The sequence below is a fragment of the Rhinatrema bivittatum genome, chromosome 12, assembly GCF_901001135.1.
Source record: "Rhinatrema bivittatum chromosome 12, aRhiBiv1.1, whole genome shotgun sequence".
Taxonomy (NCBI): Eukaryota; Metazoa; Chordata; class Amphibia; order Gymnophiona; family Rhinatrematidae; genus Rhinatrema; species Rhinatrema bivittatum.
Window position 1 is genome coordinate 4,354,438 of NC_042626.1, and position 24,977 is coordinate 4,379,414.

Consider the following 24,977-nt stretch of genomic DNA (forward strand, 5'->3'; position numbering starts at 1 on the left):
GATTTGGTTTTAAGTTCCAGGATGTGACTGGGAAACTCGTAACTGTCTAACTCCATGCAATGACAGTTTCTACAGCAGGATGAACTGTAGGCAGGGATTTTCTATCTGGCAGGACAGAGGTGGTGGAGGCAGCAGGCCTTGCATTGAAGGAGATGGGGGCTCTGCAGCTGCTGCCGTTGACTTGAATTCTCCCACGCCCGCACGCCTCTCTCTCTATCTAGATACAGGATGTGTGTTGCTGTAGCAGAATCATTAAAACCTATGCACGGGCCCTGAGGAGGAAGCTAGTGGTTAAAGCAGGGGGCTGAGAACCAGGGAAGCTCAGGGTTCAGATCCCACTGCCCCTCTTTGTGACCTTCAGCAAGTCACTTATCTCCATGTAGTTTGACAGAAATCCCTTCACCTAGCCGTCCTCTTCCTCCACCCAAGAATGAGATGCAGCGGCTACAGCCACACTGTAAGCTGGAACGCAGGCACTAACCCCGCTTATCAGCAATTCGGCCACTCAAGTGCTTGGGATTTCATATTTTGGCCCCCATAGCCAGAACCAGAGAACAGGGAAGGTGGGTGGGCTGGAAAGCAGTGCCAGCACACAGCCGAAAAGCACACGGAAGCAGGGTCCATAAGAACTGCTGTGCTGGGTCAGACCAAAGTCCATCGAGCCCAGCATCCTGTCTCCAACAGTGACCAGTCCAGATCCCATAAAGTAGGCTACCTGGCTACTACCAGAACCTGTCTAAACCCCGCTATGTTCATCACCTTGATCCCATCCTCTGAGAACAGGTTGCACAACGTGATAGTGCGCTGACTTTGAATGCACTTTCTAGCTGCCGGTTGTTGGGTTCCTGGCATGTTCGCTTGTTTATTATCTGAAAGTCCTTATTTATCTCCTGTCCTCTCTGTACCAAGCTGCATGGCCTCTCATGATAGGAGACCCTTTATCATTTTTGTCCCCACTCTAAGCACCTTTTCTAGTTCTGCTCTCACTTTCTGGAGATTGGACACCAGAACTGCACCCAGTACTGAAGGTACAGTCAAACCATGGCTCAGTCCAGACACAGTAGGCTATTTCCTGTTTCACTCTCCATTCCTTTTCAGATCCTTCCTAACTTTCTATCAGGCCAATACAGAATGGTGCGCCAACCCCCCCGAAACTAATAGCGCCTGCAACATGCAAATACATGTTGATGAGCCTATTAGGTATTCACCCGCAATACAGAAAGCAAAATGTGCGGCCAAGCCACACATTTTACTCTCAGAAATTAACTCCTGCCAAAGGAGTTAATTTCAGACGGCACCGGGCATGTGTATAGAAAAGCAGAAAAAACTGCTTTTCTGTACACCCTCCGACTTAATATCATAGCGATATTAAATCGGAGGCCCCAAAAATTAAAAAATAAATGAAAATCTGCCCGCGGCCCACAGGTTGGAAAACGGACACTCAATTTTGCTGGCGTCCGTTTTCCGAACCCATGGCTGTCAGCGGGTTCGACAACCGACACCGGTAACATAGCCGCTGCTTCCGCCAATATGGAGGCGCTAGGGCCGCACTGGTGTCCCTAGCACCTCCTTATTAGCACGGGCCCTAATTTAAATACTGAATCGCACGCCCAGGAAAGGAGCCTGGGCGCGCGTCGGGAGAGCGGGCGCTCGCCTTGGCGCGCCGGCTCTCCCGCACAGTTTACTGTATGGGCCTGTATTTGCTTTATTGATCACTGCCGCACCCTGCCAGCAGACTGTCCACAATGTCCTTTACTCCTACCACAGAACCCAGGATTATTTTTCCTTATCTGCATTATTTTGCACTTTTCCACATTAAATTTCATCTGCCCAGTCTCCCTGTTTCACAAGGTCCTTCTGCAGTTGATCCTGACTCTGTAGTTTTAACAATTTTGAATAATTCTGTGACATCTGCAAATTTGATCACCTCACTTGTCATTCCTCTTTCCAGATCATTTAAAAATATGGTAAACAGCACAGTTCCCAGGGTTTTGGCACTTTTCTGTTGCTTATATGTAAATCTGGGCATGGGATATCAGTTCCTTTCTGGGAGATGCAATAGAGCCTGGATCCCTGCTCGAGTGGCAAATTATATCAGACAAGTTACCAATGTAAAAAAGAATTCAATCCAATGTGCGTCTGTATTGAAACTTCAGTGTGCATCTCACTCGTTAGAGGAAGGATGCACATGAATGCCTGTTATGTTGCTTCAGGAAGAGGGAGCAGGAGCAGTGGAAAACCAAGAGAACATTTTGAATGGCTTTGCAGCAGCACAAGAGAGGGAAATTGGGATCACAGCCCTTGCTGGTGGGAAAGCCATTCTTAGCACAATAAGCATTGTGGAAACCGTGCAGCCTGTGCTGTTTCAGCAGTGTAACTCTGCACCCTAACCAGGCAGCCATGCCAGGACCGCTCCCATTCAAGAAACAGAACTGAAAAAATAGCATGAAGCTGATTTCGAGTGGATTAATGATAGGCCGCAGCTTTATTGCACAAAACCCTGACAATAGGTCTAAACTGCATACTCGAGCCTCAGGTATGGTTAAGGAGCCCCATTATCCAAGCTGACCCACTGCAGTAAGGCCATCCCGTGAAACCCGTGCACACTGCCCAGTAACAAATAAAAACCAGGAGAAGCGTTTCTGGCCTCGAGAATCTGTAATCTAGGAGCAGAGGCCGGCTTGCCTGCTGAAAGAACATAGCTTTCCCTACTTTTAAAAACCTCTGTCCCTCCAGCTGTGCATCCGGTGCTACAGACAAGTGCCCTAGCATTTGGGATACAGAGAATTGGCTTTCTAAAGCCTGCTGGTTTGTGCATTGACCAGACTAGCAGAAATAATTCTACAGCCTCAACCAAGGAGCTGCACTGTGAAAACTTTCAATACAAATCTACTTTTCACAGCTGCTAGACAGTTGGTGATAGATGAGAGGGCTTTGTTTTTTTGCAGCAGGCATTTAACAATAGCAGAGTTGGCACCTTCTGTTATAGTGGCTGTAGACTGAACTGAAACAGCAAAAAACAAATATTTGAATGGTGAGTTGTAATTAACTTATGTTGTTTAAATTGTTCTGCCAGAAATCAGGCAATGAGCACCAGCGCAGGGTTCCATCCCTGATTTTATGAAGGCAGCAGAGGCCACCACAGCCCCTGGAACGATGAATTAGGCAGGAGCCAGGCTGCTGGTAACTTTTCTGCAGCTATGGTTTCTGCCTAGCCCTCCAGTCTGGGGGCAATAATGCAACATGTTTCAGCAGATTTACCCGCCTCAAAGCATGGGTCTCCTCTCCTCAGGACCAAAAGGCATGGTTTTATCTCGTGCTGGGTCTGGTCCTGCCCATTTAAGTGCAACGCGCATAGCCCATGGGCAGACCCGCAGGGTTTGATTACTGCCCTCCAAGTGATAACAGGATTTCAGGTTCAGACAAAGATTTAAGGCTGTTACATATCCTAAATATACTTCTCCCACACTGTTGGCTGTCTGGGCTGGACTGTAAGCTCTAAGGAGCAGGAACTGTCTCTCATGGTATCTGCTCAGCACTGCATAGCCTAAGTGAGGAGAAGGAAAATGGCAAAATGCAAGAAGCCTGCAAACAACTTTCCAGATCTTGACCGAGTGCTTTCTGCCCTGCCCCAAGCAAAACTAAATAAAGCAATTATTATTGTAAAAGTGACTCAGCTGCTCCGGGCACTTTAACAGACTGAGGTCGGAGCATCCTTAGGTCCAATGAAGTGCACCAGCCCCATCTCAAGAAATCTTAGTCCATAAGGTGTCATTTGTTACTCCCCTCTGAAATTATTGTTGTGTTGCCACACACCATAGCTTGTTTATAAAAACATTGGTCTCTTCTTCAGCCTTGGCACAGACCCCCCTCCCCTGTGCAAGTTAGTACCTTCGACACACTTTGCACATGTAACTCAGACATGAGACCACAGTAAAAGCAAACGCAGATTGCAGGGCTCAGCGAGGCCCAGTTCATAGGGGCCGCTAAGGCTTTGATTGCTCTTAGAGATTGGGGGAACTCCATCTTAATAAAGAATCGAAGAGGTAACATTGCAACTTTTCCTGAAACGGCAGCCCAGAGGTGGCTTCACAGACATTTAAGAAGTAACAAAACCATAAAAACTCGCCATGATTTTGCATCTTATAATATTGCTAATTACAGATAACTTGGCTGCAATTTTTTTGTAAGCACCCAAGGACTGAATTTCTGAATCAATCACAGTGCAGCACATACGAAAGGCGGCTTCCTGTTATGCTGCACCAAAACAGCCATCAATTTATCAGAGCAAGGCTGTAATGGGGGGAAAAAAAACACAGACCAGAGTTTGTTAAAAATATTTATTAAAAAAAAATACAGTTCTGCAGTGAAGCTGCACATGTATGCACGTTGCAAAGAGTTTGCTAGGCTGCTTTTTAAAGCCAGTTTGCATTATTATACAGAGCAAAGCCCCTGTCAGTTCTCTTACATGAAACTTTTGTTTTGGGGGAGAGGGGGTTTGTACGTCACTCCCTTCCTGTCTTACAAAAGAGATACATTGCATTCTATATTGCGTTTCTTTTAGCACAAAAGGTGATGGGTTTAAAAAGAAAAAAAGGTTCCCAGTTTCTGAGAGTGTATGGACAAGGTTCGACTTCCGAAAGCATCTTCTCTCTGAGTCACGCTGCTGAGTCCCTCCCCCAGACTGCGTAACAGGGACTAGAGCCGGCTAACGCTATGCAGCACGTGGAGAGGAGGCCTCCAGGCCACTGCCACTCTGCCTGCAACCAGGACTAGTTTAGTAGCACCAGCAGCAGAGATGTCCTTTCACGCCATCTCTCACCCCCGCACAGACACCTGGGGACGAGCGCGGACAGGGCCCTCTTTATTACAAGTAGAAACTGCACCTCATTCAACCATTCCTGGTGCTTCCACGAGGGCACAACCTGAGAGATCCGTGTGGAAGAAAGTAATCTATAGGTAGGGCAGAAAATCTCTCACAAAAAATCAGAAGCTTCCTCTAAATTACACCACAACCCTCCTTGTGTAAAACTGCTGCCAGAAGGCAGAAGTATACCCAAGTGATATCACTGACGAAACAGCCAGTAATATCCCAGTGATACACCACCCCTGAACTGCTGCTAGAGGAGGATTCACTTTCCTGTCCATTACCTCTTTTAAGAATAGCAAAACTCTCCGCTATTTGGGAATTTAAAACTGATGGTCTGTCTTTTTTTTTTTTTTTTTTTTTTTTAATGGTTGTTATTAGCCTTGGATTTCTGGCTGTAAAGTTCAGCAGCCACCTCCCATGATAGAAGATTATTTTAATGAGGTTTTTTTTACCTCATACTGGCAGCTTGTACGCTGAGATTTACAGATCAGAAAGACTACGTTTGAAGTGGTTTATCAGATACAGCTCACAGTATGGAGACTGAGAAACCACGTTCAGGAAAGTTCATCTTAGTATAAGGACAACACAGAAGCACCAAGATAAAAGCTTAAAATCACAAAAAAACTGAGGAAGCTCCTGTCAGAAGGCAAATGTGCCTTCAACATGCAAATTCTCTGCTCCTCAGCTGAAGATCAGCTTCTTCCAATATCCACCCCACCGCCATTAGTGGTCTGGGAGTGCAGTCAATTTGATTTGTAATAGGCTCCTGCATCAGTCACTTCAGGCTCCCTGAACAGTTGTATTTGGAAATCTCAATCAATTCATATTTGAGTGAAACAGACAGCGATCCTGGTCCCAGGCAGAGTCCTGACTCGTCCTATCCTGTCCCCACACATTTACACTTCAGTTCATCTCAATGATAAAAAGGATTTCTTTATGATAAAGTGACATTAAAATAGTCTTGCTTAAGGCGGCCGATATCTGTCCTCAAACCAAGCGCATCACAGAAAGCACCTGTGCAAGAGGAAAGGATGAAAGCCTGCACAGAAATGTCTCTTTCCCCAAGGAAGAAGAGGAGACGCAAGCCCGGCCTTCGAGCTCACCCACACTCCCACAATCCAAGATGAAGCATGTCAGACAGCTGGAGGCTGCGAGCTGTGAAGCTGCTTCCACGCAGCGCTAGCCTGCTTCTCTCGCTGGAGTAACGGCAGAATGGAGCTGAGTGGGAATTTCCTTCCATATCAAAAGTGCTCCAAGGCTGAACCAGCACGCACTAAATGCAAAAAACGTGCAGCACAAAAATACCTTGTGCACAGGTTTGAGGAGGACTACAGCAGGTGAAAGGCCGTTTGCCTCTGCCAAGCAACCTCAATGCCGTGGAACAGACATTAAAAGACCAAAACCCACCATTTTCAAAACGGAGCTGGGCAGCGCCAGCGCCTGAAAGCATTCAGTTCCACTACATCACAGATTCCAGACCCAACAAGAAATAACTCAGGTTATGGAGTAACGTCATCAGGCCACCAAGCTCTGCTCAACCATTAAAGCGGAGACACGTGATTACCAGCAGAGGATTCCTCCTGAGAGCTGGGCAGATGAAATGCTTCGAGGATAGAGTGAGGTTTACTTTCGTACTATTACACCACAGAAATCAGGCCTTTATTGTGAAAAGGTAGCCTTCATAGTTCCTTTCATCCTCTTCCAGAGGGCACATCTTCCACAGAAAGGAAAGCATTACAAGCAAGAAATATAAGGTGCTTGCTGAAAACAAAAACAAACTAATGCTACATTTTCCCTTTGTAAGTGCTTCCTAGCAGATCCTCTCTCCACGTGCTACCAACTCTGGGTGCAATCCAAGTTGACACCCAAGACCCAGAGCTGTGCACCCACAGCACCATCACTCGCTGGCTTCAGCCGCTCCTTGCTAAAATCAGGCCCAGTTGGAGCACGCTCCTCCTATAAAAAGCTGTAGGTACATTTATTTTGGCTCCAATAACTAAAGGAGGAAATACAGGGGTTTCTGTTGTCAAGCATGCTGGCTATATCCATAACATATAACATAGTATATTAAATGCACCTTTACGCTTGGCTCGCCAAAATGCTAGGTTTTCCTTTGGCGAGTGCATAAAACCAGGAAAGTCTTGCAAACTGTGCAACACCGCAGGGAAATAAAATATTTCAGTGCGGAGAATGCTGAGCCATCACAGACCACTGTCCCTTTGTGAGCTGGTCCTTATAAAACAGTAGATGGAGACAGACAACCAGCAATTGCCCATGCAGTCTGTGATGCTAACAATATCCTGGCTGCCAGGTTCTCCAAAATGCATCCTGGTCTTATGCCTAGTCTCCTCCTCTTTGCTATCTTAACATATTGTTGGCAAAGCTACACCAGAAAAAGTACTCAAAAAGCAGCCTGAGACTACCAACTTCTTGGCCCTAGTGCAGAACGTTCAGACTTAAAGAAAATTCTGTGCAAAATGGGTCTTCATAAAGCTGCACAATTTGAAAGAAAACATTCCTAGTGGCTCTGGCTGCAAGGTCGGGAGGATTAGAACGGATTCCAGAGGCTCTGCTGTGTTGCTACGCAAGTTTTAATTAGCAATTTTTGAAAGACTGTGGGTTATGCAGTTGTGAATTACTATCTTGCCAACTGGAATTTCTCCTACAGAAGATTATAGCAAGTTTGCCCAATTTCTCCAGTAATGACAGCCAGCAGTGCTTCTGGAGTCCTAATAGGAATCCGCTTGAGGAGGGGGATCATCCCTGAATGTGCTGCCAATTCTGTATATGATCAGTCACCCTCTCCCACGCCAGTGGCACCAAGAGAAACGACCGTCCACGGACGGCAGAACTGGGAGACCTGCAGCGGCATTTACACTGCCCCTGGGAAGTTGCAGGGCTCCAGTGCAGGAATTCAACAGCTTAGCCGCTCTCTGCCAAATCAGCCTCTACTGCCCACTTGTGCCAATTGGGTTTCAGTGATTCCGTTTAACCCCTTAAGTGCTACATCCCCACTACAGAACCTGCTGAGAGCACTCAGCGATCAAGCTTTCCAGCTTCTTGTTGCAAATTAAAGTGCCGCGTTGTGTTAGATATTCTCCCTGCTACGGAGCTGGTGAGCAAAGCCTTGCAGTTTGCTGAGAGGAAGTACGTGAGCATAGGGTTGAGACATGGGCACAATTCTCAGTCTGGGCCTACTTTGTATTGGCAGATCCTGCCGGGCAGACACACGTGCACATGCAATTCTCCTCTATACTGCTAACTAGCGATTGGCTGCACCCCTTATTTAAAAGGGGTTTCAGCTCCCCCACCCCCGGTAAGGCTTGGCTCTCAGGGTTCCACAGCTTTTCCCTATCTTCTCCCTTTCTGCAGGGCCCTCCTGCCTATCAGTTCAGTCTCAGGGTCACCATTAACCCTGAGGCGAGCGGCACCCGTTCCACACTTTCATTGAACACAGACTGTTGAGGATTAACCAGTAATAAACCTGCCAGTCCTGTCCTAGTCCCACAGGAATTCATGCTGTCAGCTTTCCAGCAGATCCAACGACCCTGCCCAGAGAGGTGCAGCCTCCTCATCTGTTCACAATGGGAAGGAGCAGAGGTTTATCAAGTTCGGCCTTCTGCCTGCCACACTGTGCACCTTGGAGTCAACTCGCAGGTCGTGCAGAAATATTTTATGTTTTAAGGCCGTGCACAGCTAGGAAATACTCGAGTACTATTGATTCCTGAGCAGACCTGCATCTCAGAAGCAACAAAAGAACATAACGGCCATGCTGGGTCCAACCGTGAGCAATCCAGCTCACCTGGAAGGAAGCACACCTGGCCGCCCTCAAATCCAGCTGGCCCTGTCCTCACTGCATTACAAACTGTAACCACTTCAACAGATTGTGCGTGGACTGAAACTATTTTGTTACGTTCATTTTCATGGAAGAAGGTAAAGAGCAATTCCCTGTTAGCCTCGCGATTTTACAAACCTCTCGCTTGCCTTTCCTCCACGCTGAAGAGCCCTGACCCCTTTAGCCTCCCTTCTTAAGGGAGCCAGGCCACCCCCTGTCCTTTGCCCTTCTCTGGTTCTTTTTTTGAGATGTGATCTGCACTCAATACTCAAAGTACGGGTCACATCCCAGGACTTAGAGAGGAATGGTGACATTTTCTATTCTTTTCCAAATCCTTCCTGCCCCCCAGGACTCGGAGGCTCGCGCTCTGTACCCAGAGTTAGGATTATTATTCCTCATCTGCAGCACTTTGCATGTCTCCACCTTAAATTTCATCTGCCATTTCGATGCTCCGGTCCCCAGTCATTTCTCCCTTTCCCAGCTTAGTGAATGTTAACACTCGAGGTCCTGTTCCAAATCCCTGGAATATGCTGCTATCTGCCTCTATCCGCTGGGATACCAGACCTGTCCTCGGTTTCCAGTCTCCAATACGACACTGCCTCTTCTCTCATAACTTTTTAATTTCCTCAGGCATCTCTCAAATGTTTTTTAAAGTACAGATATGCTCTATAAACAGCTCCTCCTTACCCCCACGCTCATTCACACCTCAAAAGATCTTGTGGTACTAAGGCACACCCACTCGGGCTCTTCCCTATTAAGCCATGTTTATGCACAGGACCAGTAATCTTAGCTTCCAGCATTTTGTCAGGTTCCCGCGCTGCCCCTGCAGCTCATTTTTAGATCTGGCATTGCTCTGGCCACTCTCCAGTTCTCTGCTAGTGGCAGATCTGAACGACAGGTTAGAGAGATGCACAATGCAGACTCTATCAAGGAAACCCCCGACGCTCAGCAGCTTGCATTACTCCAAAAGGCAACAGGCAAGATTTCCCCTCTAGGCACGAGCAGAAAAATAAACGTGGAGATACGACTCCAATTAAGGCATTTTCCTGTGTAGATTCCCATTTCCGACGTAAGCGTTGGGAGGGTTTTGCAAAGGCATCCTAGCTGCGAATGACCACAACGGTTGCATGAAGTCAGTCTGGTCTTATGGTGCTTATTTTAGAGAGAGTGATGAACGCCACTGAATTTCCTTTTTATCTGGTCTCCTTTGAGGCTCTGTATGCTATGTCCTCTGTAGGTCTGGGGAGAAAGGGCCAGGGGTGGACGGCCCGTCCAGTCCAGGCAAGGCGAGTGGACAATGGTTGTTTAATACTGAAGGAAACTGAAAGAGAATACAAGAAAAACAAATGCACATCGTCAATGCCTTCTCTCAGCAGTTCCTCCCTCACACCTCTGAAATCAGCATGGCCAAGTCAGATTCAGGTTACAATAGGCTGACTGGCAGCAAAGTAAACTATTTTACAAAAGGGCAGCTACTGGCTCTTCTACACTCGGCTTTGAGGAGCATTATAACTACAGGTTCTTTCCAGGTAAACAAACCAGTAGGTGGCATGGATTTATTTGTTAAAATATAGCAACCACCGTGCAGAGACATTTCCCAAACGCTTACATAAATGCCTCGCAAGGAACTGAGAAGGATCTCAATCAATGCAGCCATTCTCACTGCTTCCCATGTCGCAGACTCATTTCCCCTGGGCCAGAGACTTCCCTCCCTCTGCTCTGAGACCAGGCTCCAGCACCTCATAAAATAAATATTTGATGTTTACATTATCAGGGCAGGGGGTTCAGTCTGTAGGACACAAGATGTCAAAAAAAGATAAGAACTGTTCCTTTATGACAAAAGAAAGTTATGGTGAAGGAAAAAGAGTTATCGCTTTGTGGTTTTAATCCTCCAAAGAATTAAGTCCCAGATGCTTGCAGACAGACAGACACCATGGATAAACTGCTTCACGAGGCTTTACAGATGCATGCAATGTGTTAGCACTGCCCAAAACCTGCTGCTAGCACTGGCGCTGCTGCCAAGCCCACGTCAGCATACCTGGAAAAGGCTGTTGGCACCTTGCAGTCTGGCTGGGCTCAACGGAGCAAAAGGACTGAGCGTGCTCCAAAAATGGATACTGGACAACAGAGGGCTGGGAGTCAGCAAGATCGGGGTCTGAAACAGACACAAAAATTCAGGATTTGTCAAATTAAAAGAACCCTTTTTAAAACAGTGGTGTAGGCAGAGAATACCAAATGCTTGGAGGTGCCCAGAGCGAGGCCTGCTCCCTGGTTAATGGCCTCCGTCCCCTTGGGCTGATCTAAAGGGCCAGCGGGGATCGTAGCTGAGCAGGCCCTCCTTCCTGAAGGATATTAAAATGTCAGCCAAAGAGACTTAATTATTCTGAACTGCCACCGTTCATCTGGCTCCAGACGTGATCACATTCGCCCACTTAAGACTGGGTGAGCTCTGGCTGCAGCATTTCAAATTAACTCAAATTAAGCTCTTGTTCTAGCTTTCTCTACACAGAAATAAAAGCCTGAATCAGTGTGGCCAGACTTAACTGCTAAATCATACAGAGATACTAAAATCTGAGCAGTCGTAGCATGGCCAGAATACAAAACGGTTCCTAAACTCGGGCAGGCATTAAGAGAGATGTCCGTACTGGCAGCACCTCAGTCGTTTTTGAGTTCAACATCGACATCCACAATCTAACAAGTCTGAGACAATCACTGTGCCGAGGGGTGCCTGATGGATATCACGCGGTCTGGAACATCCTCACTTCCACGGGGGGAGTTTATAACTCTCCCCCCCCACCACCCAAAAAAAAAGCTGAGATCTCAAGCCGTCCCTTCATCAAATCTGCAGAAAGTGTGTTTTAGGGTCCAAAAGAAACAAAGCACACAACACACTTACCTGAGAAAAAATTGCTGGTGTGAGAGATGCAGTAGGGAGGGAGGGGCTCAAGATCCCTAGAGGGCTTGGCTCACTCCCAGTAACCACAAGCAGAGGTGCCAGCTCCAGCCCAATGGGTTTTTTGGACCTAGATGTCTGACTTGTCCTGTGATCATTGTTTGAGTCCTCGGTGTCCACGAGCAGCTCCTGAGCCTCACTCTCTGCGTTACTGAGCAGCTCGGGGCTAGAGCTCGGGGCTGGGGAAGGCGACCTGGAGGGAAGAGGAGGCGTAGCAGGAAATGAGGAGGTTAGGTCGGGCATGGGGGGAGCTTTTGGCAGCACCAGCGTTTCCTCTTCAGAGGCTGTGGGCAGGGATGCTGCAGCTGAAGGCACTGCTGGCTTCTTGGAGGGGGCAGTTCCAAATTTTATCACAGAAGGAGTCTGATCCAGGGTGGCCCTCCTCTCTGCCAGCTTCTCGGCTGGATTCTCCATCTTGATCGACTTGAAAAGCTTCATGCCGGAAGAGCTGAGGGAATTCAGGGTGAAGGAGGAGTACAGCCCCGAGTGAATGTAGTCGTTGCGACCGGATGACTTGGGAGAGGACACCGGCAGCCTCTCCTTCCCAGAGTTCTCCTGCTCTTTGGCACCACAGCTGCTGATTTCGGAAGCACCCAGCTCAGCATCCCCCTCAGCCCGCCCCACCCCCACTGCTTCCATGTTCAAAATATCAGGATAGGAGACAAACTTGTACACAAACTTCTGCCCATTCACTTTTTTAAGGATATTCTGTAGGCACAAACAAAAAATAAAAACAAGTCCGTCATTGATTGCTCACTTTTCTATCATTGCCCATCTCTGGCTGCTGCTCAGCTCACAAAGGGACCAATTTGCTAAAATGAAGTCAGCAGCGAAAGGACTTGCCTCACAAGCACACAGCTCTTTTGCGGCAACCAATTAACATTTGTCATATACTGAAAATGCAGTTTGAAAATCAAGTTTTGCCTCATTAAATGTCACTCACTACTACTCTCCCCCCTGAGCCTGACCACGAACATCACTTAGGCCTTCTGTGCTAAGAAATTAATAAATGTCAAATGTAAAGTCAAAAGACTTTGTTCCTCTCTTTGCAAAATGTGATTTTGCTGCTTCAGTTCTTTAATTGAAATTGGTTGATTTCAACAGGTGGAAGGCTAAAGCTTTTACTGCTCTGCGCAACACAGAACGTTTGCAACACAAAGGGGCAGTAACTCCCTCTGCGCCGACAGAGGAGGTGGGATCGCAGGCACCTGCCACAAGATATCACTGCCGTATGCCTGCAAACTCCATCTCTGTTCCAGCTCAGGCGGCTACGACGGAAGTTAGAGCTGAGTGCACAATGCCACTCCCAGCAGCCCTCTTGCAGCCGCTCATTACCTTCACGTAGTAGTATCTCAGCGCGCGACTCAGTTTGTCGTAGTTCATGCTGGGCTTGTTCTTCCGGATCCCCCACAGCCGAGCCACTTCCTCCGCCCGCAGCAGTTTGAACTCCCCATCATTGGACGTCCAGGAGATCAGGTGCTTGTTCTGAGGCTCCTGGAGTAGCTGAAGCAGGAACTGCCACAGAGTGATAGCCGTGTCCATAGCAATGAGCTGCAGTTAAAATGGGGACAGAGCAAACATCGGTTAACCAGCCCCACATTTTAATCAGACTAACAGAATATATTTGTGACAAGCAATGAAGGGAGTTTAGCCCTCTAAAGCCAGCCACAAACATAAGAACTGCCACACTGGGTCAAGACCAAGGGTCCATCAAGCCCAGTATCCCATTTCCAACAGTGGCCAATCCAAGCTACAAGTACCTGGCAGAATCCCAAATAGTAAACAGATCCCATGCTGCTTATCCCAGGGCCATATTTAAGTCATTCCAAGAAAAAGGAACCAGACAGTGATAGGAGTATACTACAGTCCACCTGGCCAAAATGGTCAGACAGGTGCTGAAATGCTAAGCGAGATCAGGGAAGCAAACCAATTTGGCAGTGCAATAATAATGGGAGATTTCAATTACCCCAATACTGACTGGGTAAATGTAACATCAGGACTTGCTAGAGACATAAAGTTCCTGGATGTAATAAATGACTGTTTCATGGATCAACTGGTTCAGGAACCAACGAGAGAGGGAGCTATTTTAGATTTAATTCTTAGTGGAACGCAGGATTTGGTGAGAGAGGTAATGGTGGTGGGGCCACTTGGCAACAGTGATCATAACATGATCAAATTTAAACTAATAACTGGAAGGGGGACAATAAATAAATCTGCAGCTCTAATACTAAACTTTCAAAAGGAAAACTTTGATAAAATGAGGACAATAGTTAGTTAGAAAAAAACTGAAAGGGGCAGCTGCAAAGGTTGTGTTCAACAGGCATGGACATTGTTTATTAAAAATACAATCCTAGAGGCGCAGTCCCTATGTATTCCACACATTAAGAAAGGTGGAAGGAAGGCAAAACGATTAAGGTCATGGTTAAAAGGTGAGGTGAAAGAGGATATTTTAGCCAAAAAAAATCCTTCAAAAATTGGAAGAAGGATCCATCTGAAGAAAATAGGATAAAACATAAGCATTGTCAAGTTAAGGTAAAACATTGATAAGACAGGCAAAGAGAGAATTTGAATTGAAGTTGGCCATAGAGGCAAAATCTCATAATGAAAACTTTTAAAAATATATCCAAAGCAAGAAACCTGTGAGGGAGTCGGTTGGACCTTTAGATGACCAAGGGGTTAAAGGGGCTCTTAGGGAAGATAAGGCCATTGCAGAAAAACTAAATGAATTCTTTGCTTCCGTGCTTACTAATGAGGATGTTGGGGAGATACCAGTTCCAGAGATGGTTTTCAGGTTGATGAGTCAGATGAACTGAACGAAATCACTGTGAACCTGGAAGATGTAGTAGGCCAGATTGACAAACTAAAGAGTAGCAAATCACCTGGACCAGATGGTATGCATCCTAGGGTTCTGAAGGAACTAAAAAATGAAATTTAAGAGCTATTAGTTTAAATTTGTAACCTAACATTAAAATCATCCATTGTACCTGAAGACTGGAGGGTGGCCAATGTAACCCCAATATTTAAAAAAGGCTCTAGGGGCGATCCGGGAAACTATAGACCAGAAAGCCTGACTTCAGTGCTGGGAAAAATAGTGGAAACTATTCTCAAGATCAAAATCATAGAGCATATAGAAAGACATGGTTTAATGGAACAAAGTCAACATGGATTTACCCAAGGGAAGTCTTGCCTCACAAATCTGCTTCATTTTTTTGAAGGGGTTAATAAACGTGGATAAAGGTGAACCCGTAGAGGTAGAGTATTTGGATTTTTAGAAGGCGTTTGACAAAGTTCCTCATGAGAGGCTTCTAAGAAAACTAAAAAGTCATGGGATAGGTAGCTATGTCCTTTCGTGGATTACAAACTGACAGGAAACTGAGAGTAGGATTAAATGGACAATTTTCTCAGTGGAAAAGAGTAAACAGTGGAGTGCCTCAGGGACCAGTGCTTTTCAATATATTTATAAATGTTCTAGAAAGGAATACGACAAGTGTGGTAATCACATCTGCCGATGATACAAAATTATTCAGAGTAGTTAACAAGCGGACTGTGATACATTACAGGAGGACCTTGCAAGACTGAAAAATTGGGCATCCAAATGTCAGATGAAATTTAATGTGGACAAGTGCAAGGTGTTGCACATAGGGAAAAATAATCCATGCTGTAGTTACATGATGTTAGGTTCCATAATAGGAGTTAACACCCAAGAAAGAGATCTAGGTGTCATAGTGGATAATACATTGAAATCATCGGCTCAGTGTGCTGCAGCAGTCAAAAAAGCAAACAGAATGTTAGGAATTATTAGGAAGGGAATGGTTAATAAAACGGAAAATGTCATAATGCCTCTGTATCGCTCCATGGTGAGACCGCACCTTGAATACTGTGTACAATTCTGGTCGCCGCATCTCAAAAAAGATATAATTGCGATGGAGAAGGTACAGAGAAGGTCAACCAAAATGATAAGGGGAATGGAACAGCTCCCCTATGAGGAAAGACTAAAATGGTTAGGGCTGTTCAGCTTAGAGAAGAGATGGCTGAGGGGGGATATGATAGAGGTCTTTAACATCATGAGAGGTCTTGAACAGGTAAATGTGATTTGGTTATTTACTCTTTCAGATAATAGTCTAGGGGGCACTCCATGAAGTTAGCATGTGGCACATTTAAAACTAATTGAAGAAAATTATTTTTTACTCAATGCACAATTAAACTCTGGAATTTGTTGCCAGGGGATGTGGTTGGTGCAGTTAGTGTAGCTGGGTTCAAAAAAGGTTTTGGTAAGTTCTTGGAGAAGTCCATTACTTGCTATTAATCAAGTTGACTTGCTATCAATTGCATCAGTAGCATGGGATCTTCTTAGTGTTTGGGTAATTGCCAGGTTCTTATGGCCTGGATTGGCCACTGTTGGACACAGGATGCTGGGCTTGATGGACCCTTGGTCTAACCCAGTATGGCAATTTCTTATGTTCTTATGACAGCCTTTCTGTAGGAAGAACTGTAAATACAAGTGCAGTTTCAGTTCCCATGTGTCCAATCCATGTGCAAGTTTTTTAGATGGGACTGGAATGCTTAAGACTTGTCCTAAAGATGTTGTTACTCTTATATTTGGAGTTCATTTTTGTATGCCTTCTTTCTGATATAACATTTTTATTGAGAAAAACATCAGTTTTAAAAAGATATTTTAAAAGGATGAGCATAAGAACATGACCAGTGCCATGCTGGGTCAGGCCAAGAAGTATCATCCTGTCTTTGACCATGGCCAATCCAGGTCACAAGTATCTGGCAGATGCAGCATGTGCAATGCACTACAAAATAACCAAGCACCACCCACGATGACTCCCGAGATCCTTGTCCTCAGAGGTAATGGCTAAATAAAGAACCCAGATTTGTCCATCCCCCTTCCCCAGCCAGTATTATCTGAAATTCCCCTCTGCTGAAATTCCTGTCTTTTTATCACCCACTTCTTAGTTTTCTGAGATCACTCTGTAGCTTTTCAGTACCTGGTTTTAATTACCTGTAATAATTTTGTATCATTTGCAAAAAAAATAAACAAACAACAAAACTTTTACCACTTCACTGTTACTTCCTTTTTCCAGACTATTCCTGGTCCCTGCACAAGTCCTTAAGGGACAGCACTGTTGGATATTAAAAATGTTATATCAGTCCACAATACAAAATCAATGGCAGCTTACAGTCCAGCATAAAACAACAACATGTTTAAACAATGATATATCATCTCCCTCCACAGTGACAACTGACCATTTACTCCTGCTCCTCTCATTCTACCGTTTATGACCCATGGGAAAACTCCTTTTAGCCTATGACCAGTTAATTTCTTTAGGACTCTCTGGAGAGGGCCTCCCCAATCAACTGGATCCCAAAGCCGTATCTTTACCGACACATCAAAGATGTCAAACGAGTAAGGAGCCAGGACTTTCCCCGTTTCACTTGCCCAGAACGCTGGATAGTAGGTTCCCTCTTTTTGTCCTTTTCTTTGCTGGGCATACACTGCCAAACCTCCAATCATCTGGCACCAAGACTACCTTTAGCAGAAGGATACTTACCAAGGATATTAGTTCATATCTCATATGTGAATGTCATACAGTGCTGATGATTTGCTACAGTTTAACTTATTGATTTGTTATAAAACTTCTACTCTTCAGTTTGAGCCAGTGTTTCAGATTTATCCCCTGAAAAGAATGACTCCCTGGAAAATTCTCTCCCCTCACCATCAAACACTAATGAAAACCAAAGCAATACATTTGGCTTCTTTGCTATGGCCATATCTTCTCCAAGTGCCAATTTTTACACTCAGATCATCCATGGCCTCTTTCTAATTCATTTACGCAAAGATTTATTAATGGTTTCTACTTCTCTGTTGAGAAGCTCTTTAAATTATTATTACTCTTCTAGATGCATCTTTTAAATTTCTGAATAGCATCTATTTTCATGCAGCTCCTCTTTTTAACATTAAATATTGTGGCGGATTGTTTTTTGTTTAATGATGATGGATTTGACTATCATATATAGTGGCCCACCTATAGTTGTCTCCTGAGACTATAGGCCTCACTCATTACAGATTTTTTTCTATAGGCACAGAATGGGGAAAAGTAATTTTTAAATAAGGCCCTGTGTGTTCTAAATGAAAAACTGGCTCATGTCTCATGGGTTCTAGGACTAGTTGCTCCAAACAGTTGCATTTGCAGTACCCAGTTTTACCTCTATGTCATATTCTGATGTAGCTCCCAGTCTAAATAAGGTTAATTGAAGTAACCCACCATTAGTGTTTTACCTGTGTTTAATCTCCCTCAGCTTGGCACAACCATCATCACTATCCTGATCTGGTGGTCAATAGTACAGCTCTAAAACCAGACTTTTCTTATTTAAGCACAGAAGTTAAGCACCGTATGCTGCCGTTTCAAGTAGCATTTACACCTTATGTGACTATTTTAAATCATAGTGCTACACATTCCCTACTGTCATTTCTATATATGTATCCACATATTGCAGTATCCCATTGATTGTTTTACCAGGTTTCTGAATCAATAATAAAATTAATGATACTCAATCTCACCAGAAGCAAAAATGTAAAACTTCTCAAAATGGTGACAGCACCATTTTGTCAAACTCAGCCACAGATCAGAGTCCTCCTATTGGGTAGTTTGCAAAGAGTTACATAACATGTAACATAGCAAAGAGTTACTGTGTTTACTTTCACTTTATAATTTCACTTCCTGTCAAACTTTGGTCTGCTTAAAAAACCGCCCTCACTCAAATATCAAATGCATTTTATATTTGGAAAGGTCGATTTCTCTTTGACTAAAAAAATGTTTTACTATACTGTAAAAACATAAATAAAAGGGATATTTTCCCTTTCCACCTCTCAACAAAAAATAATATCTCTCATTTCCCAACAGGCAATAGCTCGCAGATTCTGGCGAGCATACATTGTGACCGCTTTCCTTTCCCAGTACTGCTGGGAAAGCAAGCAGATAGCAAGACTTGGAGTCAGAAGGCATTAACTTTGTTTCTACTACCGATTCAATGAATGTCAACAGAAGAAAAGAAAATCATAGGCCTGCACACACTGGGGAGGCGGAGGCCAACAGAGAAGACATTGAAGGGGAGTTTCTGGTGCTCAGCTGCTCTGCTCGTGGCCCCGCGCAGGGCCCCCGGACACGGGGCCACAAAGTATCACCGGCTCAGAGGGAAGAACTTTAAGCTGCCTGCACGTCAGGAGGGGGCAGCAGAACGGGGGAGGAGTAGGAGAGTAGGACTGGAACCCCCTCGCACTCCTACTCACCCCTTCCCCTCGCCTCTCCGTGTCCTCGGGCTCGGCCGGAGGGCTCTCAGCGGCCGCGTCCCCTGGATTCGTCCATTCCGGTGCCTGCATGTATTGCGGAAAAGGAAGGGCGGCTGGGGGCTCCCCGGGGCCGCAGCCCCCTGGTCTGGCCTCGGGTTAGCTTTCTGCTGCGGTAGGAGGGGGTGGGGGGAACAGTTCCGGTGCCTGCGTGTGTGCGCGCCAGTTGTCGCGTTCTGATGACGTCAGAGGTGTGAGGGCGCGTTCTGATGATGCAGCGGACGGGCTGTTGCCGGCCATTTGGTTAGTAATAGTAACGTACATGTGTTTGGTGGCTCGGAGGGGAAGGATTTAACGCATGCTGAAGTTTCGCGGTTTAGGAGGGCGGATAGTCCCCTCCTGGTTTAGATACACGGAGGAAGGCGGCGGGAGATGACGCAAAGCTTCCGGGACCCTCAGCGGACAGCTGCCGAGCTCCCGCATCCCGCAGCTGATTGGTGCTTCCGAGCAGAGTGAAACCAATCAGACGGGGAGGCGGGGCATAGCGCCAGGTGCTCCAGGAAGAGGAGGGAGGGGAGGGGAGGGGTCGGGAATTCAGGGAGGAGGGGAGAGGGGAGAGGTGGTTAAGGCAGTGCTGTAGCTGGGTTTAAAAAAGGTTTGGCCAAGTTCCTGGAAAAGACCATAAATTGCTATTACTCAAGTTGACTTAGGGAATAGCAACTGCTCATTACCTGCATTAGTAGCAAGGGATCTATTTAATGCTTGGGTACTTGCCATGACTTGTAACTTAGATTGGCCACTGTTGGAAACAGGATGCCGGGCTCGATGGACTCTTGGTCTGACCCGGTATGGCAGGTTCTTATGTTGGAAAAGGAGCAGTAGACAGGATGGCTGGCGAGCAAGACCACAAGAAGAGTCTGCTTCTGGAATGAAGACTAAGTCTGTTGAGGGATAGGGATGGGGAAGGGACATGAAGCAGAGGAGAAAATGATAATTTGGAGGAGAGGTGATTCAAAGAGGAGTGATGGACTGTGGAGGAAGCAGGTGAAGGGGATAATGGATCAGAAGAGGGGTAGGTAAAAGGAGTGAAGGGAGTTTAATAGGTTTTGATATACTGTCTTTCATTGGTGTTTGATGGGACAGGAACTGAGCTGAGGGAAAGTCAGGGCTGATACTAGGTGCTTGCCTAGAGTGCCAACATTTTGGGAGTGACAAAATCCTGCCAGTGTGAGGCATAGAAGGGTGCCAGCTTTGATACTGGCAGTAGGAGGGAGCACTGTGCTGGAGCTGCTGCCAGTAGGTAAGCTGGAGAAAAGGTGCATAACCAAAGGTTTGCCTAAGGTGCCAAATACTCTTGCACCAGCTCTGGGGAAAGTTCACCCCAAAGTAGCAGTGGTATGACTTCATTAGGGCTCAAAGAAAGCATAGCGAGGCCAGCAGTGTTATGACCATGATGGGCTTGGCCAAGCTTGGGGCAGATATGAGAGGACAATTGAGGGATCAGGTAGAAGACCCAAGGAAACTTGGTATATTTAGGAATTTGGTAAGCACATTTACCAAAAGAGGATGAATCTCAACTGGGTAGATTGGATGGGTCAATTTAGTCTTTATCTGCTGTCATTTACTGTATAAAAGTCATTAAACAATTATTAGCCAGATGGACTTGGAGAAAGCTGCCGCTTATCCCTGGGAACAAGAAATGGATCTATTCTTTGAGATACTTCCTAGAGATCTGGATTGGCCATTTTCAGGCTCGACGGACACTTGGCACATCTTATGTTCTTATGAGGGGCGATGGACCAGCTCTCTGCTATTTATTATCACTAAACATGGCCCACTATGAAAAATAATTGGGACCATTGCTCTGCAGGCTTTGAGTTTCACAAGCAGCTCTGGAGCTGGGGCTCACCCCTTGTCCCCCCTCCACCAACGATTATTCTATGGGTGCTGCAGGCTTTGCTTGTGGCCACTATAATTATAAGAAAAATATGTACATTAGATATGTTTATGATTTATTTGGCAAATCTCTTGTTTTTAAGAGTTTGATGCTGGGTTTGGCATTACTGAATGGAGCGGGCTTAAGCTGCTCCTCTTTTGGTGGATCGGAGCTAGGCACCTGCCCATCTGAAGCTGCTGTGCCAAAGTGGCCTAGTCAGAACAGCCCAGTTCCGTCCAATGTCTTCTCCTGGTGGTGGTGGCGGCAGTCATGCCCAGGAATCCCCTGCAGGAGGCAGGGTCATTGGTGCTTCGTGACTTCCACCACTACCAGTGCAGAGGCAGCAGCACCGAGCTTATCCCTATCAATTAAAAAGCAGAATAAAAATACAATCAAAAAACAAACTTTGAAATGTTTGTATGCTAATGCCAGAAGTCTAAGAAGTAAGATGGGAGAATTAGAATGTATAGCAGTAAATGATGACATAGACTTAATTGGCATCTCAGAGACATGGTGGAAAGAGGATAACCAATGGGACAGTGCTATACCGGGGTACAAATTATATCGCAATGACAGAGAGGAGCAGTCGGGAGGAGGTGTGGCGCTTTATGTCCGGGATGGCATAGAGTCCAACAGGATAAACATCCTGCATGAGACTAAATACAAAATTGAATCTTTATGGGTAGAAATCCCTTGTGTATCAGGGAAGACTACAGTGATAGGGGTATACTACCGTCCACCTGGTCAAGATGGTGAGATGGACAGTGAAATGCTAAGAGAAATTAGGGAAGCCAACCAAATTGGTAGTGCAGTAATAATGGGAGACTTCAATTACCCCAATATAGACTGGGTAAATGTATCATCGGGTCACGCTAGAGAGATAACGTTCCTGGATGGAATAAATGATAGCTTTATGGAGCAAATGGTTCAGGAACCGACGAGAGAGGGAGCAATTTTAGATCTAATTCTCAGTGGAGCACAGGACTTGGTGAGAGAGGTAACGGTGGTGGGGCCGCTTGGCAATAGTGATCATAATATGATCAGATTTGATTTAATGACTGGAAAAGGAACAGTGTGCAAATCCAAAGCTCTCGTGCTAAACTTTCAAAAGGGAAACTTTGATAAAATGAGAAAAATTGTTAAAAAAAAACTGAAAGGAGCAGCTACAAAAGTAAAAAATGTCCAAGAGGCGTGGTCATTGTTAAAAAATACCATTCTAGAAGCACAGTCCAGATGTATTCCACACATTAAGAAAGGTGGAAAGAAGGCAAAACGATTACCGGCATGGTTAAAAGGGGAGGTGAAAGAAGCTATTTTAGCCAAAAGATCTTCATTCAAAAATTGGAAGAAGGATCCAACAGAAGAAAATAGGATAAAGCATAAACATTGGCAAGTTAAATGTAAGACATTGATAAGACAGGCTAAGAGAGAATTTGAAAAGAAGTTGGCTGTAGAGGCAAAAACTCACAGTAAAAACTTTTTTAAATATATCCGAAGCAGAAAGCCTGTGAGGGAGTCAGTTGGACCTTTAGATGATCGAGGGGTTAAAGGGGCACTTAGAGAAGATAAGGCCATCGCGGAAAGATTAAATGATTTCTTTGCTTCGGTGTTTACTGAAGAGGATGTTGGGGAGGTACCCGTAATGGAGAAGGTTTTCATGGGTAATGATTCAGATGGACTGAATCAAATCACGGTGAACCTAGAAGATGTGGTAGGCCTGATTGACAAACTGAAGAGTAGTAAATCACCTGGACCGGATGGTATACACCCCAGAGTTCTGAAGGAACTAAAAAATGAAATTTCAGACCTATTAGTAAAAATTTGTAACTTATCATTAAAATCATCCATTGTACCTGAAGACTGGAGGATAGCAAATGTAACCCCAATATTTAAAAAGGGCTCCAGGGGCGATCCGGGAAACTACAGACCGGTTAGCCTGACTTCAGTGCCAGGAAAAATAGTGGAAAGTGTTCTAAACATCAAAATCACAGAACATATAGAAAGACATGGTTTAATGGAACAAAGTCAGCATGGCTTTACCCAGGGCAAGTCTTGCCTCACAAATCTGCTTCACTTTTTTGAAGGAGTTAATAAACATGTGGATAAAGGTGAACCGGTAGATATAGTATACTTGGATTTTCAGAAGGCGTTTGACAAAGTTCCTCATGAGAGGCTTCTAGGAAAAGTAAAAAGTCATGGGATAGGTGGCGATGTCCTTTCGTGGATTGCAAACTGGCTAAAAGACAGGAAACAGAGAGTAGGATTAAATGGGCAATTTTCTCAGTGGAAGGGAGTGGACAGTGGAGTGCCTCAGGGATCTGTATTGGGACCCTTACTGTTCAATATATTTATAAATGATCTGGAAAGAAATACGACGAGTGAGATAATCAAATTTGCAGATGACACAAAATTGTGCAGAGTAGTTAAATCACAAGCAGATTGTGATAAATTGCAGGAAGACCTTGTGAGACTGGAAAATTGGGCATCCAAATGGCAGATGAAATTTAATGTGGAAAAGTGCAAGGTGATGCATATAGGGAAAAATAACCCATGCTATAATTACACGATGTTGGGTTCCATATTAGGTGCTACAACCCAAGAAAGAGATCTAGGTGTCATAGTGGATAACACATTGAAATCGTCGGTTCAGTGTGCTGCGGCAGTCAAAAAAGCAAACAGAATGTTGGGAATTATTAGAAAAGGAATGATGAATAAAACGGAAAATGTCATAATGCCTCTGTATCGCTCCATGGTGAGACCGCACCTTGAATACTGTGTACAATTCTGGTCGCCGCATCTCAAAAAAGATATAATTGCGATGGAGAAGGTACAGAGAAGGGCTACCAAAATGATAAGGGGAATGGAACAACTCCCCTATGAGGAAAGACTAAAGAGATTAGGACTTTTCAGCTTGGAGAAGAGACGACTGAGGGGGGATATGATAGAGGTGTTTAAAATCATGAGAGGTCTAGAACGGGTAGATGTGAATCGGTTATTTACTCTTTCAGATAGTAGAAGGACTAGGGGACACTCCATGAAGTTAGCATGGGGCACATTTAAAACTAATCGGAGAAAGTTCTTTTTTACTCAACGCACAATTAAACTCTGGAATTTGTTGCCAGAGAATGTGGTTCGTGCAGGTAGTATAGCTGTGTTTAAAAAAGGATTGGATAAGTTCTTGGAGGAGAAGTCCATTACCTGCTATTAGGTTCACTTAGAGAATAGCCACTGCCATTAGCAATGGTTACATGGAATAGACTTAGTTTTTGGGTACTTGCCAGGTTCTTATGGCCTGGATTGGCCACTGTTGGAAACAGGATGCTGGGCTTGATGGACCCTTGGTCTGACCCAGTATGGCATTTTCTTATGTTCTTATGTTCTTATGTTCTTTAGGTGAAAGTCTGGTTTATGTGCTTTGAGAGGCATCAGTGCGATTTAAAAACTCGACTAGGTGGACACTCTTTAAGCACAAATCTGGGTTGCTTTAATTTCAAAGACACATTGCTGAGATGCAAAGAGCCTAGAATCTTTGAGCTAGTGAGTATTTGAATTTCCTTCGGAATAAGCTTTGAATAAAATTATAGTTTTGCCAGGGCTCCATGTGAAAGGTAATAGGAACTGTGCTTTCTAAGTGTCCTTTTCCCTAGAGACTGTTTACAGCCAAACAGATTTTAGTATGTGCAATTAGAAAATATTAAAATTCTGGCTGACATTTTTTTTATTTAGGATTTTTTCAGAAAATTAACTAAAATGATCAAATAGATTTAGTCTTTGATTCCTTTAAAAAAAAAAAAAAAAGCGAGTGTCTGAAAATATGATTGAAAATGAATTAACTCATATTTGTGTGTTTTTACATAAGATTACTGTTTTGTTCAGTGATTGTTTTAATGTATGTTATTTTGTATGTTATTTTATAAATTGCTTAGGTTTGGTAAGTGATTAAGAAATTAATAAATAAGAGAAAAACATGTTTGAACTAAAGAAATAAGAATTGTAGACTATAACAGATTTTCCTTATTGTCCTGCCAGACCAGTCCAGACAGATGGGTTTTCCTTCTTTGCCAGCAGATGGAGGCAGAGAGCACCATC

General features: G+C 44.8%; 1 protein-coding gene across 2 annotated transcripts; it reads right to left on the reverse strand.

Annotated features, from left to right (window-relative positions):
* Window positions 1-5,175: 5,175 nt before the first annotated feature.
* Window positions 5,176-19,376, reverse strand: ELK4 (ETS transcription factor ELK4). Of its 2 annotated transcripts, none has more exons than XM_029574284.1 (5): window positions 18,956-19,376; window positions 12,994-13,209; window positions 11,602-12,366; window positions 10,744-10,860; window positions 5,176-10,026 (listed from the first exon to the last, which is right to left on the reverse strand). In XM_029574284.1, exons 1-5 carry the CDS (start codon window positions 19,043-19,045, stop codon window positions 9,928-9,930), a joined length of 1,287 nt encoding a protein of 428 aa, XP_029430144.1. In that variant the 5' UTR covers window positions 19,046-19,376; the 3' UTR covers window positions 5,176-9,927. The 2 variants fall into 2 exon arrangements, with proteins under 2 accessions (XP_029430144.1, XP_029430145.1); XM_029574285.1 differs by lacking the exon at window positions 18,956-19,376 and adding an exon at window positions 18,227-18,917.
* Between the last annotated feature and the right edge of the window lie 5,601 nt (window positions 19,377-24,977).

What these genes read in the sequence shown, in the direction of transcription:
- ELK4 (XM_029574284.1), bottom strand. Translation starts at nt 19,045, where the DNA reads ATGCAGGCACCGGAATGGACGAATCCAGGGGACGCGGCCGCTGAGAGC. An exon ending in TGAGATACTACTACGTGAAG is followed by an intron (nt 12,367 to 12,993) that starts GTAATGAGCGGC and finishes TTGTGCCTACAG; the next exon opens with AATATCCTTAAAAAAGTGAA. An exon ending in GTGCCAACAGCCTTTTCCAG is followed by an intron (nt 10,027 to 10,743) that starts GTATGCTGACGT and finishes ATTCTCTTTCAG; the next exon opens with TTTCCTTCAGTATTAAACAA.